Here is a 20485-nt window from a genome sequence, read left to right as displayed (position 1 = left end):
CGGGCGGGGCGGCTGGCGGCGCCGGGCGCAGCCATGCTCCGCCGGTCGCTCTGGCTCTGCCTCTGCCTCTGCTCCTGCCCGGCCCGCGGTGAGTGCGAGCGGCCCGCCCGGCCCCGGCACCTCGGACCGGCTGCCTTTCCCCTCGGGGCACCCCGCTCCGGGTGCATTTCCCCTCCTGCACCTTAATCCGGGTGCACTTCCCCTCAGTGCACCCCGGCCCCATTGCATTTCCCCTCCTGCACCCCAGTCCGGCTGCATTTCTCCTCAGCGCACCCCAGTCCCATTGCATTTCCCCTCCTGCACCCCATTCTGGGTGCATTTCCCCTCCGTGCACTCTGATCCGGGTGCATTTCCCCTCCATGCACCCCAGCTCCATTTCATTTCCCCTCCCGCACCCCAATCCCGCTGCATTTCCCATCACTGCACCCCAGCTCCAGTGCATTTCCCCTCCTGCACCCCAGTCCGGTTGCCTTTCTCCTTGGTGCATCACGATCCAGGCGCATTTCCCTCAACGCACCCGACCTAGTTGCATTTCTCCATCCAGTTCTTCATTCTGGGTGCGTTTCCCCTCCTGCACCCCAGTCTGGGTGCATTTCCCTTCCATGCACCCCAACCCCATTACATTTCCCCTCCTGCACCCCATCCCAGCTGCATTTCTTTTCAGGCTGCCTCAGTCCAAGCGCATTTCCCCTCCGTGCACTCCGATCTCAGTGCACGTCACCCCTTTTCCCCCGTGGTCCAGCTGCATTTTCCCCTTCCCCTCATGCACCCCGGGCGCAATCCAGCATTTTAGGTCCTCAGCCCCAGGGCCTGGCCAGGGACTGGCAGTGTCAAAGGGTAACATTCCCTTCAGCATGGCACAGTGCAAGAGCGGTAGCTGGGTATTTTCCCTTTTTTCAGGAATGTTCCTTTTTCTTTTCTCTGCCTCTCGCCTCTCTCCACGCACACCCAGGTTTACGCATCCATGAATACTTGTATTTCCAAGTGCTGAGCCCTGGAGACATCCGCTACATCTTCACTGCCACTCCGGCCAAGGATTTTGGTGGCGTGTTTGTAAGTATTAACTGAATTTATCAGTTTGGGTCACCCCATCCTACTATTTCTCCATTGTAGGGCCTCGTGATTTGAAGCTTTTTATAAAAATTGAGCTAATTATTCTTTCTGTGAGCCTGCCCTTAGGAAGGTGGCACACGCTGGTCCCTGCCTTTGGCCTCCGCGGGGGTTGGAATGAGGCAACCTGCACCTCCCGAGTCCTAAATCTCCCCAAAATCACCCCCAGCACAGGGGTGAGCAGGGCATGGGACAGTGGGGATGGCTGCGGTGGGGTGGGGGGCAAGAAGCAGCCCCAAACCCCCCTCGTTCACCCCTGCCTGTCTCCTTCTCGGAGAACACAAGGTACGAGCAGATCCACCTGGTCCCGGCGGATCCCCCCGAAGCCTGCGGAGAGCTCAATAATGGCGTCTTCATCCAGGACCAGATTGCCTTGGTGGAGAGGGGGTACGTCTGGCAGCACGGGAGCTGGGGGGGGGACCCCGGGGTGGGAGGGGAGCAGAGGGTGACAGTGCCATCGCTATGTACCATCACCTCCAGCTTCTTCCCCTGACTTACCCCAGGTGGGTATACAGGGAAAACGGGAGCGTGCTCCTACCCCAGAGCGTTTCATGATGCGTCTCTTAGAAAACAGCCTGTGCTAAGGTAGCAAAAGCTGGTTTTAGTTTACTTTATCTTTGTTGGCGACATGGACAGTGGGATCGAGGGCACCCTCCGCACGTTTGCCAACACCACCAAGCTGTGTGGTGTGGTCGATGCGCTGGAGGGAAGGGATCCATCCAGACAGGAGTAGACAGGCTGGAGAGGTGGGATGTGCAAACCTCATGGAGTTCAACAAGGCCAACTGCAAGGTCCTGCACATGGGCTGGGGCAATCCCAGGCACAAATCCAGGCTGGGCGAGGAGTGGATTGAGAGCAGCCCCAAGGAGAAGAACTTGGGGGTGTTGGTAGAGGGAAAACTGACTGTGAGCCAGCAATGGGCACTCACAGCCCAGAAAGCCAACGGTGTGCTGGGCTGCACCCCGAGCAGGGTGGGCACAGGGCGAGGGGGGGGATTCTCCCCCTCTGCTCCGCTCTGGGAGACCCCCCTGCAGGGCTGGGTCCAGCTCTGGGGCACCAACAGCAGAAGGACACGGACCTGCTGGAGCGGGGCCAGAGGAGGCCACGGAGATGCTCGGGGGGCTGGAGCCCCCCTGTGAGGACAGGCTGGGAGAGTTGGGGGGTTCAGCTGGAGAAGAGAAGGCTCCGGGGAGACCTTAGAGCGGCCCCCCAGGGCTGAAAGGGGCTGCGGGAACGGGGGGAGGGACTTGTCATCAGGGGGAGGGATAGGACGAGGGGGAACGGGGTTAAACTGACAGAGGGGAGATTTAGATCAGATCTGAGGCAGAAATTGTTCCCTGTGAGGGGGGTGAGGCCCTGGCACAGGCTGCCCAGAGAAGCTGTGGCTGCCCCCTCCCTGGAAGGGTTCAAGGCCAGGTTGGACGGGGCTTTGGGCAACCTGGGCTGGTGGAAGGTGGCCCTGCCCGGGGCATGGGGGTGGGACTGGATGATCTTTAAATCCCCTTCCAACCCAAACCACTCCATAATTTTATGATTTTTTTTCTTGGGAGAAAATGGCCGAGTGTGGGCAGCTTGTGCCTAAATCACAGACTCCCAAGAGGAGCAGGGTTTGAGGGAGGCGCAGGGCCAGGGATGGTCCTTGATTTGGGCATATCTAGGCGAGTTCTGACACTTGAAGATTTTGTACCTGCTAAGGATCCACCGGTGGCCACCAAAGATTTGTCTTTCTCTGCCCCAGGGGTTGCTCATTCCTGTCGAAGACGCGTGTGATCCAGGAGCACGGCGGACGGGCGGTGATCATCGCAGACAATGCCTACGATAACGACAGCTTCTACATCGAGATGATCCAGGACAGCACCAGGCGCACAGCCGACATCCCCGCGCTCTTCCTGCTGGGCAGGGACGGGTAGGTGCCTTGCTCAGGAGACATTTCATCTTCTCAAATACAGAACATCTCATGGGCTGATCTGATGAGCCAGATTTTCAGTGGATTTAGTCATAATTAATCCGCAGAGTTTCTGTTTGAGCCAGTTTGTGGTTTACGCTCACGTCTGGGATCCACAGTCCCACCTCAGGCAGCTCACGTGTGCCTGTCACTTCTTTATCCTTCCAGATACATGATCAGACGCTCCCTGGAGCAGCACGGGCTCCCCTGGGCCGTCATCTCCATCCCTGTCAATGTCACCAGCATCCCCACCTACGAAATGATGCAGCCCCCGTGGACCTTCTGGTAGCAGCAGGAGGCTGCAGCGGATCGAGGACTTCTCGGTGGATCCCAGAAGCTTGCCCCCGGGCCCCAGGTTTGAGGAAAAGATCCCACCACACTCCAGAGATTCCACTGCCCAGCCTCGCTGAATCCAGCAACCAGGAGACCTTTGTGCTGCCACCGGAGCGTGGCTGAAGGGCAACCACCAGCCCCCGTGGTGGCAACCTTGAACCTGGCACCCAGCACCCTTTGCAGTGACTTTGTGGGAGGGAGGAGATGGCCCAGAACAGGCCTGTACTTCCCCAAGTAACATTTTAACGATATGTAAGATGCCACCAGTAATTTGTGCTGCTGATGTAGAGGGATGCAGGGTTACAGCCAGAGAGGGATGGGAGGGAGAGAGATACAGGCTTGGTCTGTACTAGCAGGGCTCGCCCAGCATCTGTATATTTTTGTCTGAGCTAATGAAGTGTGAACAAGTTTTAGAGAAAGGGAAGTTCCTCTTTTTTTTTTTTCTTTTTTAATCGGCCAGGGGATGAAGTGACAAATCTCATCCCTTGGTGTTTTTCTTAGTAAACTTCCCAAGGTACCTCCTGCAGCTAGGACAGGGCTCACACTCACTGCCAGACCCCTGTGCAGCACGGGGCTGTCACACACCGGGGCAGCAATGGCCTTGGGGATCCAGCCCCAGGGCTGAACTGGCTGTAGATCCAGAGCCCAGATCTCAGCGGGTCTCTTGTCCCTCACCCCCAGCCCTCCGTGTCCCCACTGGGACCAGCCCCTGGGTCGCAGCCCTCATCTCTGTCCCTCACCCCCTGCCTCCACTTTATGGGTACAAATGATACGGCCGTGTCACCAGTCTTGGTTTATTACGAACACTGAAGGGGCTGTGGCCCTGGGACAGCTGGGGACAAGCAGCAGAGTGCAGGGCTGGAGGTGATGGTAGTGTCACAAGTGCCCATTTACAGCGTCACCCGCAGTCCCACAGTCCAGCTGTCACAGGCTCGAAGGACGCAGCGGCAGGAAAACACCTCCCCAAAATCCAAAAAGGGGAGGAAAATACCCAGGGCGCGTCCCCAACCTGCTGCCTGTCGGTCGCTTGGAGCCATCTTCTCCCTCCAGGCGCACGGTGAGCAGAGCGGGACAGCGCAGAGAGCAGTGGCTGCCGGCGTGGGACAGGTGACAACGCTCGGCTGCGGTGACATCTCAGTGCAGGGAAGCACCCAGCACCACGCTGCGTCCCTGGGCACAACCACGGCGGCTCCCACTCGGGCACATCCTCCTCCCGAAGCAGCTGGATGGGCCCGGCGGGACGACTCGCTCTCTGCAAAACCCAAAACAAATTTTTGGGTTTTGGATGGTGACTTCGCTTAACGCCGACGCCACAGGCCATGGGGGCTCTGGGCTAGCAGCAACCTCAGCTGTTTCCCTTCCCCCAGAAAAGCCTGGCAATTGCTGCGTGGGGCTTGGCATCGTGTAAAGGAGGGGGCCGAGGCGGGAGGGAGGCGCCTGCCAGGCTCGGCTCCACTTTTTGGGCATCTGAGCTACCCGTAAGGTGTCGCGGTCCCACCTGCAAAATCTTTTTGCCCCTTGCTGCTGGCCGAGCTAAGGCATGGAATGGAGAATATATACGGACCCCAGCTCCTTAGGGTGTGGATAGTGCTAATATAGACATTAAATAGTACCCCTCGTGCACAAACACACGGACACGCACACGGGTTCCCCTCGTCCCTGCGGGGTAGGGAAGGACGTGCTCCTCCGCACCCGCGGCCGGCACAGACGGCGCGGAGCAGCCTCGGGGGTGACAACGAGGTGACCCGTCGGCACATCCCAGGGGCTGGCTGGACCCTGCTCCCCTCCAGCCTCCCCTGCAAGCCCCAGCCAGCCCCGATGGGGACGGGGACGCAGCTGGAGGGGGGTCAGCGGTGCCCAGAGAGGACGGGGACAGCCTCACACACACACACACAATGCACAACAAGGCCAGGCAGGAGCAGGGCCTGCCTCCGGCTCCCCCGCTGCCCCTCTCCGCACCCGCCGCCGGCACGTGGCCTCCCACCCGACCCCCCAACACAACCCTGTTTTTAAGATTTAAAGCTGCTGCCTCTCGGAGGATTTCCCCTCCCCCCAAACCACCCGTCCTGTGTCCTGTGTCCCTTCCCTCTCCTCTCGCCCGGGGCCAGGATCAAACGTCAGTCATCTCGTCCTCCAGCTCAGCATCGTCAGTCTCCCCTTCGCCCTCCTCCTCTTCATCCGACGTCACGTCGGCATCGTCGGCTTGCGCTAGGCACTTGGGACACGAGCAGGTAAACAAGTAGTTCTCCCTGGAAGAAAGGAAGGAAGGAAGGAGAATAGTGATGGTGTTGACACAGGGACAACCCCAACACTGCTGTTGGGCAGGGGACGGGGACGGAGCAGCCAGGAAGGGGCTGAATACGTTAAATCCGGAGGAATTTGTGGGTTCGATCATGCTGGGGTGGGGGTAGTCTGGGTGGAGAGGGGGATTTCAGCCCTGATGGGGACAGTGACCTTCAGCAGGAGCCCCTGCTCTTGAAGGGCAGAGGAAATAAAAAGGTGGGTGAGGACAGCAAGGGCTGGCAGGAGCCAACTACAGAGCAGGGCGAGCCTGCAGAGAGAGGGGGAGCCCCAAATCCTCAGTCCCCGAGGCCACGACACGTAGGAAGGGACTGCGAGGAGCTCAAAGCACCCAGAGCACTGCTCGCTGCATGCATGCCTGTGACCATCTCTTGAAACCACAGTTAATGTCTCAACCATCCGGTAAAAAAACTTTGTCAAAGGAAACTGTTTCTGTGGCAAGGTCGGGCTGTGCAGGTAACGGCAGGGGGACACGGCGAGAGGAGGGGGTTCTACAGAGGTGGGACCACGCTTTTTGGAGGCTGAACTTCCCTATCTTGAGCGACTCTGCAAAGAGCCAACAGAGAAGCTGTTTTCATGGAAGGTCAGACAACGGTCACGCCTTCAGGGAGTGGGGAGTAACTCCCCAAGGACCCCCGTGCCCACCGACTCATTTCCAGAAGAATCTGAAGGTACAAACTGCACCACGTACCAACAGCAAGAATTCTAGAAGCATGAACTGCACGTGATGCCTAATTAGCCTAACGAGTCCAAGTGCCCATCCCGAGGAGGGGCAAGGAATTATAAAAGGACAGGAGTCAAAGCCCCGGGTGGCTGCACCCCACCAGAACTGGACCCCTGGGCTGGCTGGACCAACACTGGAACCAGGACTGGTGAAATCTTCCTTTTTGTCTTTCTCTCTCTTCTCCTCTTTCCCCTTTTCTCTCCCATTCTTATTCTACATGCCTGCATATAAGGCAAGGCTTGTTGGGGCACCTTTAAGAATTAGTGGGGTATTAGATCTGCCACTAGTTGGTGTAAGTTTAATGCCTGTTGCAGAAGATGCAAAGTTTACTGACAAAGTTTCATGCCAATGATCTGTCGTGAGTGAATAAAAATTGAAGTTGTGTGAACTGAAGAATCCGTGGTGTCGTTTCAACTTCATCCTGACCTGGAAATCGATGAATCTGAGTCATTGTCCCAAGAAATTGGGACGTGACAATACCCTGCCACAAAACACCAAGAGCACCACATGCACAGGGCCCCAAGGTGGGGACACAGCCCAGAGCGACCGGCCGGGGGTGCAAAGGGGTGTCCCCCCCCTCCCCAGGTTCCTCTAAGCAGCCCCTACCTGAGTATCTTGTTGCGGCTGTGTCTGCTCCGCTCCCTCTGACAGCAGTCTAAATAACTGATGCAGATTTCCTGCAAGCAAAAAGAAACAGGTCAGGCTGAGAATCGCTTCCCATGAACCCAAAGCAGCGTGATTTTGCACCAGGACCTCTCGGAGTCAGGCAGAAACTCGGGGTCTGGCAGCCCCAATGTGGGATGAGGTGTGAATTCCTCTGCCAGGACAACGCAAGAGACAGGAGGTATGGGGCAGGGGTCTGGGGGGGATGTGGGGGACACAGGGACCCTCTGCTGAAGGAAAGTTGCTACAAGTGTACTCGAAATTACAAGATCTCCTTACATTCCTAATGTACAGGGACCTGTAAAATAGAACATCTAGTTTTAAAGTTAACCATCACTTGTGTTTTCCTAGCTTTTATTTTTCCCGTATTTTACTGCAATGTATATAATTTCATTTATACTCTTTTCCTAACTCTCCTCTGTAGTCATTACCCACTTGTAAGATGTTTTGAAACCTGTAACTCCTCGCCTAGTGGAGATAAGACAGGCCTTAGACAGTCTGAAAAACTCCCTGAGTACATCCCTAATAGCAGGAACCTAAAAAACAAGTGTCTAAGAAAATGCCAGTGTCAAGATAAGCGCCTGGAAGCTGATCTAAACTAACCCCCTTGGAACAAACAGGAGCTGAAGGATGGATGAGGTAACGCTATGACCAGATGTGGACACAAGAAACCTAAAGTTCAACTAGCTGACAGTGTGAGGAAGACTATGTGGACCACTAAGGAGGGGAGTAGACCCTCACTCTATTTTTACTATGCATGCTCAGACTATGTAAATGAATCCTGAGAACCCATTAGCATAAGACGGCCTTTTCCAGGAAATCTGATGAATATGTATGGTTTTTCTGTGCATTAGTCAGAGTGTTTTGTTAGTAAGTGCAGCACTCGTGGTGGAGCGATCCCCAGCACTGCTAATAAAAAATACCTGCTTGACAGTTATACTCAATTCTGACCGCTGAGTGAACCTCCTGGTTTCACTGCCAAGGTGTGATGTCACCCCGGGATCGTGCGGGCCCCGCTGTCTCACCTCTCCTGCTTCGATGTCCTCCAGAGCCGTCAGGTGCAGGAGGAAGTTGTTTTCCGGGAAGGATGTCTCGGCGTTGGGGATGCAGCTGTGGTTACCTATGGGGAAGAGAGGACGCAGCCATGAGGGTGTCTCTGGAGGAGGGGGAACGCAGAGGCAGGGTCGAACACCCTACACACCCCGTGAGGGCTTGTGCCTGCCCATCTGCGCAGCCCAGGCACGTGGGGAACCAGTGTCACCAACTGGGAGGGCCACGGCCTGGCCAAAGATAAGGCAGCACAATGCTGTGGCCACCCCATCCACCTCAGGGCCACCAGCATGCCACTCTCGGCTCACACCGGGGATTAGGGGGTTCAGCAGAGCAGAGGGGCAGAGTCAGGGCTCTCTGCCAGACCCACAAAACCCACTTGGAGCGAGCGAGCTGCCCTGATCAACCCCAGGGGTGCACAGCACCATCCCTGCCTCCCAGTGCTGAAGGAAGGATGCGCAGGGCTGCACTTCTCCCTCGCTTCCCAGCCCTCCCAGCAGCCCAGCCCCAGGCCCTGCTCGAAAGGCGTGAAAGAAAACAGCTCTGGGTGCTGGGACATCCTCTCCTACATCCCCATGGTCCCGCCAAGGAAAGATCTGTCCTTCAAAGGTTTGTTCAGCTCCGTTTTGCTCAGACGAGGTTGGAGATGGGCTCTTGGCTAAACCACACAGGTGGCTCCCAGAGACTACATCACATCCAACCATTCAGGCCAGGACTGGCCACTTCATAGCAAGGCAAGATGCCAGGAGACCCCCGAGAGAGCAGCCAGGCCCCAGAGCAGCACCCACCCCACCCCATCCCCATCCTACAGATGGGAGGCACTAACCCCTTTCTCCAGAGGCTTTTAGGAAGAGGTGAGTCAGTCTAGCCCAGGACATCCCCCTCCTCACTACTAGTTTTCCTCCCAGTCTTTATGTTACTCACAGCAGCTCTGGAGCACGTAGAGACCCGATCCCTCGCAGTTAAGGAACTCTCCTGACTCTGCAGCAGAGAGAGGGGGTTAGAGCTTTGCATGAGCCATTCTGGCTCTCCCACATGAGCACAAAGGGCCAGCAATGCTGAACGCACCCAGCCAGCGCTGCTTTCTGGTGTTTCCAAAGCACCCTTCCCTCCCCACTGGGAGGGGATGGAGGACATGAAGATTTGCACCCCCAAAGCTCCCTGGTCTGTCCCTGTACTCACACAGCTGCATCAACGAAAAAAAGGCATTAACAGGTCTTTGAATGTTTAGTGTAAATGGGATTTTTCTGCACAGGATCCCTCCAGATCAGTTCTCCAGCCACCCTGACCTGCCACAGGTCGTGCTGCCCACAAATTTAGACTTGCCCTGGCCACGCAGTGAGCCAAGATCAGCAGGTGTGGCTCGTACGGCCCAGGGGAACATTTCCCAGTCCCCAGCGGGAACTTCTCCCAGTCCCTGAGTCCTGGGGAGAATCTGAAGCAGCAGAAACTCCACCAGGTCCTGCCTACAGCACTGCCTGAGGCTGCCCACGGCCACATCAGAGCCTCACCCTTCTCGATGTCCTTGTAGAGCTGGTCGATGAAGGCATCCAGCTCCTCCCGCTGCAGCATGGGGAGATCCAGCGCGTCGCAAGCGTGTACCCACTGGCTCAGAGAGCTGCCGGGAAGCAAAAGAAAAGTGTCACAGTCCCACAGGGCTGTCGGCACACAGTGGACCTCGTGAGGGGGGATCTAAAGGTTAAACTTGGGAGTTCTGAGTGGCCAAGCTCTGGCAGAGGGATGAGAAAGTGTTGGACGAGGCCAGGATGAAGGACTGCTTTTGAGTTTGCCTCTCCATTCCCCTCTTTTACAGAATCACACAGAATCATCAAGGTTGGAAAAGCCCTTGAATAATCTTGGTTGGAAAAGCCCTTGCAGCTCCTCCAGCCCAACCATGACCCTCCCCCTGACCGTTCCCAACTCCCCCAGATCCCTCAGCGCTGGCTCAGCCCGACTCTTCAACCCCTCCAGGGATCCCGGGGACTCCCCCCTGCCCTGGGCAGCCCATTCCAACGCCCAACAGCCCCTTCTGCACAGAAATCCTTCCTCAGAGCCAGCCTGACCCTGCCCTGGGCAGCTTGAGGCCATTCCCTCGGGGCCTGGCGCTGGCTCCTTGGCTCCAGAGACTCATCCCCCCTCTCTGTCCCCTCCTGGCAGGGAGTTGCAGAGGGCCAGGAGGTCTCCCCTCAGCCTCCTCTGCTCCAGACTGAACCCCCCCAGTTCCCTCACGTCTGAACCCAGCCACTACCCAGGCCAGCATGGATTTATGGACGGTATATCCCCTCTGTGCCACATCTCCACTGCCCAGAGCACCCAGAAAGCCCCATTACCTCGTTCCTATGCCTTGGCCATTGGTCCCAACGAGGGCAAAGAGGGATCGAAAGCCTTCTGGAGTGAACCACTGCAGAAGGGAGATGAGAAAGCAGCTGAGCCCAGGTCAGCCTGCGGCAGCACCCCACTCTGCCAGCACCTCAAATCCCACAGGGAGTTCTGGGGGGAGCAAGGAACAGACAGAGTCCCAGGGGAAGCCCTGGCCAAGTGAAGGGTCCTGCCACGCTCCTGAGCTATTTGGGAGGCAGCACAACTCACCCTGCTGAGATGTTCATCGTAAAGGGCTTCGGTGAAGAGCAACCGCAGCAGCTCCAGCTGGCCCTGGCAGGACATGGCAACACCGTCAGAGTGGGGAGATGCCACTGGGCATCAGACCCAGGCTGATGGGCCAGCACAGGCCAGAAGGCTCAGGAGTCAGGCTCCTTGCCCTTCCCTGCAAGGCTGGAGGCTGCTGCCCTCAGAGCAGCAACAGCCACTCATTTTAGCAGCAAAAACTACCCGCTCAGCATCTAAATATCACCCTGTCCTAAGCCACAGCAGAAGCATCTCCACCACAGGAATGTACAGCATGTCCCACTGAAGCACAAGCCCAAAGCCCTCTAAGCAACCAACTTCTTCTCTGACAGGTCAGCCAGCCCCTAATGGGGGGCTCTGGGCCCCCACTTTGAGCCTGGGATTTCCAGTGTCTCCCATCCCAGCTATAACAGGGCCTCTGCACCCACGGGCTCACAGACACAGAGGGACAGGCTCAGGGACTCCACACATCCAAGCGTTGCCAGGCTCTTACCTTAAATTTGTCCCCCAGCAGCTTGTGCACAACCTCCTCCTCTTCATTTGCTGTCTTACTGCAGAACTGGGAGAAGGCCTTGATCCACCACTCCTTGTCTTTAGCCTGACAAAGGAATCAAGCAAAGGCATTGCACCAACCCTGCTTTCCTCCTCAGCCAGGAGAGAGGGAGGAGAGGACAAGCCCTGATGAGCTCAGAGGTATCCAGCCCACTACCAAGAACCACCTGAAGCAGTTGCACGGTGGTAATTCATTGTCAGAATAAACACTGAGGAAGCCAGGCCAAAGAAAGAAAGCCAAAGGAAAAGTTCAGTTCTGAATAATTATTTTGGCATGGAAAGAAAGACCTGCTTGGCTCAGGACACAGGACCCTCCTTTGCTGCCTGCTGTCTCCATAACCAGGCACCACCAGAAGTTGAAATGTATTCAAGCAGGACCCTGCCAGTCACTGGAGAAGAGATCAGTCCTCAGGAATAACAGCCACAACGCGATGAGGAAAGCACACACTGGCAGCTGTGGCTCTGAACTGCAGACATACCTGTTTGACGGTGGCGACCATCCGGGCCATCAACATGATGCTGGAAGTCTCCGGTGGATAATGCATGTTTCTGGGGGATAAGAATGAAGAAAAAAAGATGAGCAGATCAGTGCTGGTATGGAAATATAAAGCTGAAGGGAAGCAGAGGCAGCTGCCATCTCTGTGGTTAGGCCTGTGCTCATCTGTCACACCAAAGCCACCAGTGCAGCATCGCTGCATGGGGATCCAGGGCGAGGAGAAGCCTGCACCCACCTGCCTGCTCTGAGCACACAAATAATCCCCTGCCATCCTGTTAAACTAGAGCCTGGGCCCCATACAAAACCCTGGACTGCAGCGAGAGCTGGGGTTTGTGAGAAGCTTTGGGTTAGGGATGCCACTTCTCGCCTCTGCACCCATTTTGTCATCTGCAAGCCGGGATGGCAATTTATGTCCCTGCAGGGGTGCTACGAGGAGGATCTCCCAAAGGCTGGAGATCTGCAGGAGCACTATAAAATTGCAAGAGTGAGGATTGCACAGCTCAGTGCCTTGTAGCTCTTTACTGGAGAAAAATAAGAACTGCTCAGCCGTGTGTCCAAACCTTTGTGCTGCCAACACCAAGTAACCAGCTGCCCAATGAGCAGGTACAGCTGGGCAGTGTCCCACAGCCACCACCACCCTCCAGCCACCCCATGCAGGGATGCAAAGCAAGGCCAGTCCTCAGCCCTGGTCCCAGCAGCATCACCCACCAGCCCAGGAGAGCCACCTCCTCTGCCCATGGAGCAACAGGCAGGTCGGTCGCCTACCTCCATGCCTCCTGCAGCTTGTTGAGGGGGTGCGTGGGGTCGTCACGGGACGGGCCAAGGCAGAGGACCTGGTGGTACTGCTCCAAAGCGGCCTGCCTGCATTCAGCGCTGCAGTACGTCACCTAGAGCGAGGGGCACAGCGCCCGGCATTGGCTATGGCAGCAGGAAAAGGGGGTCCTAGGCCCAGCTGTGCCCCCTCCCTGACCATCTGAGCTCTTTAGCCATCGCGATGCAAAAGGGAAAGGCAGGAGCCCATCTCGGGGCGATGCAAGTGCCTGGGCTAGATGCTGTAAAGGAGTCGGTGACCCCAAAATACTACGGTTCCTCCTAGCACCCCGTACCTGGCACCGGGGACACTGCTGGTGCAGGTCTTTCCGGATGCTGCACTGCTCCGGGTGAGGCAGCACCAGGGAGCTCTTCCCCAGCAGCCGCTGGGCGTTTTCCTCCGCCGTCTCCAAAGCCCGCAGACAATGATCACAGGCTGCGGGGAGACAAGACAGACGGACACCACAGTGAGAAAAGGGGCCGGGGCTCACAGCGAGACAGCGTGACTGGTACCAACACCATCTCCAAGCTGGAGGCACCAGCCTCTTACCGCTCCCTCCATAGAAAAGACCATTTCTGCTGCAATTTACCCCCCCTCAGCCCTCTGCTGCCCTGTAAGGCTGAGAAGTGTTTTAAGAGCCACACGATGACAAGCGTCCCCGTGTCACTGACCCGCAACAGAGCTCAGCAGACAGCAGGGTCTAGATAGGTCAAGAAAGTTGAAAAACCTGCTCTTTACAACCCTCGTTTTTTGTTCTGGCACCTTTGTGGGCTGTACTCTGCAGTTGTGTGACCGGGATTAGCACCCACACCACTAAAAAAATCGGGGTTCCCACGCAGATGGTGCCCGATGGCGGCACGTGGTGCTTTCCTCGGGCTGATGGAAGCCGCCATCCCTCAAACGACCCCAACGTTTTCAACCTGTCAACACTTCTTCTAGCGCAGAGGCAGAAATGGCAGCAGGGCCACCTTCCTGGCAGCGCTGAGGCAAACCCCAACCCTTTCGTTGAGAACCAGGCATCTCCTCGGGGACCCCGCGGTCCCCTCGCCGGGGCAGGTGACAGGGACGTGCCACCACCGCCGGCCACTCACCTCGGTAGTTGTACAGGGCGTTCCAGAGGAACTGGGATGACACCACCGGCCTCTCCACGAAGACGGTTTCCCCTTTGCGGATGTTCTTGGTGGCGAACAAGCCTTTCCCCTGCCGAGGGAGAAGCGTGGGTCAGGGGACGCCCCCGAAGCCGAAACCCACCCGTGGGCTGAGGGCACCCCCCTCCCTGCGCAGCCTGAGGGGAGCCTGCCGGGTTTGTACCCCCTTTTCTCCCCCCAAAACTGCCGCAGAGTGAAGGAAGGGAGGGACCCCCCGCGGGGGAGGGAACCGCCGGGCTCACCTTGGCGCTGCTGATGAACCGCGCCTCCGCCGCAGCCCCGACCCCGGCCCCGGCGCGGCCCCCCGCTACGGCGCCGCACACGTCCCCCGCCGCGGCGGCCATCTTCGGGCGGCGACTTCCCCGCTCTGACCCGCCGGGGGCGGGCAGCGCCTCTGCCTCTTCCTCTTCCTCTTCCTCCTCCTCCTCCTCCTCCTCCGCCCCTCTCACCCACCGCCCCGCACGAAGATGGCTGCCGGCCCTCCCCGCCCTCGGGGGTCCGCGCCCGCCATCACCCCCCTCAGCACGGGGCGGGCGGGGGCCGGCGGCCATCTTAGCCCTCCCCTCAGCCCACCGCCACCCCGCTCCAAAAACACCGCCGAAAAGCTCCGAAACGGGGCTGGGGCGCTTCCACAGCCACGCAAAAAACAGACAGGAGTGTTGCTGCCTTTCCCCTATTAATTATTATTTTTTAACCGTGCAGCCAGGCGGGGAATAGCCTTCATATCCCTGTCAAGCGAGAACGCAAGGTACCCCCTCACAGGGCGAGGAGACATCGCCAGCTGCCCCTGTGCACCCAAAACTCTCCCAGCTTTCCCAAAAAAACCCATTCAAAACACGCTAAAGTGGCCCCTGCGCCCTCGCTACCTCCTGCTAGGCTGCCTGCAAGCACCTAAAATCCACGATCACGCGTGTTTAGTTGTATTTACAAATTCACACTGGCGCTGCCAGCGCCTGTTCAGACTCAGCCCCGCTCTTCTTCAAGCAGGTGGTTGCGGTGGGTTTGGGAATATGGAGAGGATTTAATATTCGGGGCGTTTTGGGGTGTTTTGGAGTCACTAGATGTCACTGTCGGCTCGTGGCGGGGACACGACGCCTGGTGGAACCATGCGGCCAGCTGGATCCTGCCACCTCCATGCCCAGGCCAGTGGCCCATGCGGGAGCCTGGCCACAGAGCAGGACACCTCCCCAGCCACCCAGCCGGAGACAAGGGACAGACAAACTGCCAGGGACACTTTCCCCAGCCGTATTTTGGGGTCTGGCCTCGGTGAGCCCAGCAGCAGGTTGTGCGGGACACTGCTCCACCACGCAATGCCCAGCCCCGGGGACTACCAGGAGCTAGACACAGGTGGAGCAATGCTACCCTTGACGGTTAAACTTTTAGAACAGTGTAGCAATACTATGCTTGGGTCAAGAAAGATGTTCTTTGGATATGTTAAAGCCAAAGGCATCCATAATCAGAAGAACAAGTAGTAGCCACCTTTGAGCAAGGACATGCAAGAGCCATTAGGCTTTGAAGAGGGTACATTGCCAACTTGGCATGCAAACTCAAGGTCCATGTATCCTTTGCTGAGCTACCCTCATTATAATACTCAAAATCCCACCTATGGGTCAAGAAGACCCTTGCCCAGGTGAAGACTCTTCCCCTGAGCATGGGTAGTAGAAGTATTGCATCAGCAGTATTATAATTGCATGTAAATTACTAACCAATCGTCATAGAGAGGACGGACTTGTACTAACTCTGCATGTTTTGTGTATAAATATAGCGTGAAAAGTCGCGTGGGTTGGTGTGCTTGGTTTGTGGGAAACCACTGAGCCCCTAGGCTTGTGCAACTCTAAAATAAATAAGCAATGTCTCTCCCGAGTGTGTGATTATTGACTTATTGCACACTGGGTGACAAATCTCCTTTTCAGGCAGCACTACCATGACTCCAATTACATCCTACTAATAGTAGGAAAACTAGACATTATTGTAATAACAGCATTACGTGTCCTGTTTTTCTAAGGTTTTGGTGCTACGTGGTGGGACACTTCACCCATCCAGCACCAGCTTTGAGTTTGTGGCCCAGCCAGCAACACTTCAAAGTGTCTTTCACGTCTCTGAACAAGCCCTGGGGCCCACAATGTTAATTTGAAGTATTTGTCAAGCTGGGCCGGGATTGCTTCTGTGTTTGCAGAGCACAGGGACAGCCCAGCAAAGCAGGAGCTGCACAGGCTTGGCCACATCCACCTGCAGATGGAGAGGTCCTTGTTCTCCAGGAGCAGCCGCTCAAACCTGAGCACCCCATCGTAAACAGATGTTACATTTCTTATATGTAATATTTATATATTTCTATATATAAATATAGTTCTAACTTCACAGGAACTGGCCCAGAGATAGTAAGTCATTACCTACTCTCACCCATGATATAGAATCAACAATTTCAAAAAAACCAAATTTTTAGCATTCATTTTGTTCAAAACACCTTATTAAGAAAAAAAAAAAAAACCAAACTCAAACTTTTGGGAAAGATGAAAATACATTGCATTTCTTTTTGTTAATAATTTCAGTTGAAAATTAAAAAGATAGTAGTTGGAAATGTCTTTTCCTTCTGTTTTTTTGACACTTACAGGTTTTCAGTTGATCTGTTTAAAAGCTGTTCTTGCTCCATTCCAAATCTTCAAGCTTGAGACGAGTGCACAGGTTTACCAGCAAAACACAGAAGCGTGGGGAAAAAAAAAAACCTGCTTTCGTATTTGTATTGGCATGTCAGGAATGAAAACACGCAAGAAGAAATCACCCTTTCAAGACTTCTGCTGTTAGAAAGCAGTTTTTACTTTTTGACAACAGGGATCTTTTTAGGAGGAGAAGGTGAGTTTCTTCTGGTTTTTATTTTTTTTTTACTCCATTTCCTTAAAAACACAAGAGAAAACTGAATGCAGAAAAAAGGATGGGTAACCTATCCCTGGCAGCTGTGGGGTAAGAAGTCACTGAGACATCGCTGCCTGCTCAGAAACCAAGGAGCTGCCCAACCCTGCCTCCCCACAACCAGTCCCATCTCTGTTTTTAAAATACACTGATTTTCTATTAAGAAGCAAATAAATAAGTGACACTTATTAAGGAAAAAAAAAAAAAGTTATTTCTATAAATAACAATATAAGAGTAAAGTGATATACAGTGTTCAGGGTCAGAAAGAAACACAATAAATTACCCTGAGCTGTTGGGACGTGGTGCCTGGTACCCCGGGCAGACTTAGGAAGGCAAGGTGACAGCCTGAGCGCTGACAGCCTGGCCTAAGAGCACTTAGCTGCTAGCACACAGACGGGGAAGGTCGAGTGCTTGGTCCTGACCCCTCAAAGCCCTTCCACCCCCCAGAAATACAACTGCTAACTGCATCGGGTGGTTACAGATGTGCTCGCCCAACACTCCAGGTGCTGTTTCCCATGGCACCTGGGTGTATAATGAGGAGAGAACAGAGCAGCTGCCGTCTGGGCCAGAATCGGCACATCTGGATGAGGGGCAGGGGGTCGTCTGAAGCACCAGAGGTGTTGGAAAGCTGCTTTTTTATAACAGCTCCAGTCCCCGCACCTCGGCCAGCCTGAGCGCTTCATTCCCGGCTGCGGCAGCATATGCACACCTTGGCGAAGTTAAGGCAATGCTAGAAGACAGAGAGACCCACCGGGTTCTGCCCTCTGGGTTTGGGAAGCCACAACGAAGGCACAAATACACCAAGGCACAGAACAAGAGGAAGCACTTTTGTTCCAGGGGCAGGATCAGACCCTGTTCATCTTATTGCAGGAGTCACAATAGTCTGCGGGTGGGAGCAAAGGGCTTTCCAATTTCCTTTTTTTTGTTGTGATCTAAGCATCAAACGTGGGAGTCAAGTTGACCAGGAAAATCAATCAGGGTTGATTTTACTCCCAGCACAGGTCTCCCTCCTAGGAACACACAGCCACACACAACGCCCTTCGAATGCCCTTATGCTCACAGCCGTCAGAGACACCGTCCGATTGTCAGCCCAGCCTCTCTGCTGGAAACTCTTTGTGTGTCCTGGTGCTTCAAGAGCAAGCAGGAGATGACATGTCTTGCCACAGCTATGGCACCATCACCACCATCACCTGGCCTGGTGATGAAGCCCCAAGAATTACAGCACGTGGCTACCAAACAGCAGCCAAATATTTAGGGGGTTCCTCCCAGCCAGCTGCAGTTCAGTCCTGTAGCTCCGACTCTCGGATCGAGAGCGTAATGTCTCACTTGGACCAAAGGAGCACAGACGTGCCCGCATCCTCAGTGTCTCCATCAAGCAGACACGGCTGAAAAAACAACAGTGGCAGCTGATTCTCATCAGCTCTTCAAAGCTCAACGTCCACCATGTCCTCCTCATGGTCCTTGATGTCCGTCGAGTCCGCAGTGGTGGGCTGTATCACCCCAAACTGTGACAGCTTTGCTGCCTTCTGCTCCATACTCTGCTTCCTCCATTTGATCCTCCGGTTCTGGAACCAGACTTTCACCTAGCAGGAAAATGGCACAACAGCTTAATCCAAGGTCTCCAGGAGCCCCTTGCCACGTGCTTCTGGGGCAGATGATCCCCAAAAAGCAGAGTTCCTTAAAGAGGGGGACATGCCTCTTCTCTGCTGGGGGCACAGTGCTTGTGAGCAGGAGGAGGGGACACTGGAGGGCAGAGTGGTGCTGGAGGAAAGGACCAGGGGAAAGGAGGACACAATTGCAGGAGGCTCTGGCCAGGGGAGTGAAGGAAGCAGCTCTCTGAGCTCCCTGGGGCCACTGAACCCATCCCCAGGGCTACAGCTGGCAGAGGGCACGATGAGACACCCACCTACCCCCTGTCCCTGCTCCCCCTGACATTCTCACCCTCCCCATCCCCCCAAGAACCGCCCTTGCTTTGCTGTCCCTTTCCTCAGCTGAATTTGGATCCCACCACGGAGCATCACATGGCCCATCCTTTCCACAATAAATAAGCAGCTTTGCAGCAGGAAGGGCAGAAACTTACTGGGAAGAGCAGAAGAAAACTTAGAACCAGTGTCATAAAAGGACACTTAAAGCATAAACTGTCTTCAGAAGACCATAACAATTAGTCCAACCCAGCCTGAACTCTAAAGCAAACAGGTTTGTGCTCCTAAATACTTTTTGTTCCACCTGATGGATTAAAAAAAGGATGTTCTTATTCATAAACGACCTAACCCCACCTCGCATCCCTCCAGGCACGTGGCTTCAATGTCCTTTTGCAGCAGGGAGTCCCACGGGTCACTCTGCGTCGTGTCCTCCTCCCACTGCACTTCACGGCAGGGCAATCACCAACGGACCAAACCCAGCCCCAGATCTAAGCCGCCAGCTCCAGCTCCCCCATTTCTCACCTGAGTCTCTGTGAGATGCAGAGTTGCAGCCAGGTCTACGCGCTCCGTGCCCACCATGTACTGCTGCTTGAGGAACTCTTGCTCCAGCCGCTCCAGCTGCTCTGGTTTGAAGACGGTGCGGACCCTCTTCATCTTGCAGGGCCCCCCAGACCTCCAAGGCACAGCGGGGCCCAGCGAGTTGGCCCCTACACAGTGAGACAACTCCAGACCTGCAAGCAAGAAGCAGCGACTGAAGGGGTCTGCGTGTTTGAGGCCATTCCTCCAGCCCCACTGATGGGCCAAACCCAGCTTCCTTCATCTGTAGCCGAAATCCAGATGCAGCTGCTCTACGCACTAAAGGGAGAGAGCAGCATCAAAAAGAAAAGCAGGGTTGTCCCTACCCTGTCCCTACCTAGCTCATCTCATCTAGGCTCCCTTTCCCACAAAACCTTGGACCAGATGATCTTTTGAGGTCACTTCCAAGCTATTCTGTGACTCTACACATAGGTACAACCTAGGAGAGTCCTGGATGTGCAGCCAGACCCAAAAAAGTCAGCACCCAGTGAGGTGAACAGTGTTTGACGTCCATCTGTAGAGGATCTTTGTAACGGAATAATAAAGTCCATCAAGAGCTGCTGAATGTATACATCCCACCTCTGTCTCAAGAAGTCCCAAATGTTGGGAGAGTTTAGCCCGTGCATTTACCCTCCCCTGGCACCCACAGTCAGCCAGTGTCCAGGAGAAGATGCTGAAGTTGGCAGACTGGCTTGATGAAGACCCAAGAGCCCTTGTGCAGATCCTCATCCTGGACCTCAGTCGTCTGCTCTCAGTAGGTTCAAATGACCCATAAAGTTCCTCGTGTGCAGAGGCATTAGCAGGACTAACAAGTGGATCTGGTCTCAGTCTCCTATCTAGTTGTGGCCCGATGATAACCATAATTACGTAATTAACATACAATGCGCCAGCGCTGTCACAGGACCAGCCGGCACCGGTCTAAGAGCGGGGCTGTCTGGTTTCCAAAGCCCTCACCCTGCCAGCACAGACTTTGATTCACGCACATCTCAGTGTTCAAAAGGAGCTTGTGACGGCTTCCCTGAACCCCCCCCAGGAGCCCCAGGGCTCGTCCCGGCCAGCTCTGCTCTCCTGAAGGACCTTCACAAGAGCCAGATCTCACTGCCAGGACCATGGGGTGGAGAGATCACAGTCAAGGGTTGAGGGAAGGGACCTGCAGCCATCAAGGTTAAAAAAACCCTCTGCATCCATGATGCTGGTTCTGGAGTTACAACATGTATTTGCAAGTAGCCAGGGTTAATAGTTGTGCTCGTAACTACAGTTACCGAACATATGGGGACAGTTACGAGGTTTCTGAAGCTTGGTCGAGTGAGACTTTGAATCAT

At 55.3% G+C, this 20485-nt stretch overlaps 3 protein-coding genes across 3 annotated transcripts; 1 reads left to right on the top strand and 2 right to left on the bottom strand.

Moving 5' to 3' along the window:
- The first annotated feature begins 2 nt into the window (after nt 1–2).
- PRADC1 (protease associated domain containing 1) lies at nt 3–3362 on the top strand. The gene is made up of 5 exons (XM_074904245.1): nt 3–88; nt 953–1053; nt 1388–1497; nt 2849–3016; nt 3224–3362. The coding sequence occupies exons 1-5, from the start codon at nt 34–36 to the stop codon at nt 3342–3344; spliced, it is 555 nt and encodes a 184-aa protein (XP_074760346.1). The 5' UTR covers nt 3–33; the 3' UTR covers nt 3345–3362.
- Nucleotides 3363–5491: 2129 nt separating this feature from the next.
- Nucleotides 5492–14190, bottom strand: SMYD5 (SMYD family member 5). Its single transcript, XM_074904244.1, has 13 exons — nt 14001–14190; nt 13702–13810; nt 12906–13045; nt 12565–12686; nt 11783–11852; nt 11245–11349; nt 10716–10778; nt 10457–10527; nt 9638–9744; nt 9051–9107; nt 8102–8196; nt 7020–7090; nt 5492–5637 (listed from the first exon to the last, which is right to left on the bottom strand). Exons 1-13 carry the CDS (start codon nt 14100–14102, stop codon nt 5499–5501), a joined length of 1251 nt encoding a protein of 416 aa, XP_074760345.1. The 5' UTR covers nt 14103–14190; the 3' UTR covers nt 5492–5498.
- A 3899-nt stretch (nt 14191–18089) lies between these two features.
- On the bottom strand, nt 18090–19241 carry LOC141959544 (homeobox protein not2-like). Its single transcript, XM_074903693.1, has 2 exons — nt 19110–19241; nt 18090–18248 (listed from the first exon to the last, which is right to left on the bottom strand). Exons 1-2 carry the CDS (start codon nt 19239–19241, stop codon nt 18090–18092), a joined length of 291 nt encoding a protein of 96 aa, XP_074759794.1.
- Between the last annotated feature and the right edge of the window lie 1244 nt (nt 19242–20485).

The sequence above is a fragment of the Athene noctua genome, chromosome 4, assembly GCF_965140245.1.
Source record: "Athene noctua chromosome 4, bAthNoc1.hap1.1, whole genome shotgun sequence".
In the NCBI taxonomy this organism is placed as follows: Eukaryota; Metazoa; Chordata; class Aves; order Strigiformes; family Strigidae; genus Athene; species Athene noctua.
Note: the sequence above shows the minus strand (reverse complement) of the source record. Positions and strands in the feature narration are given on the sequence as shown.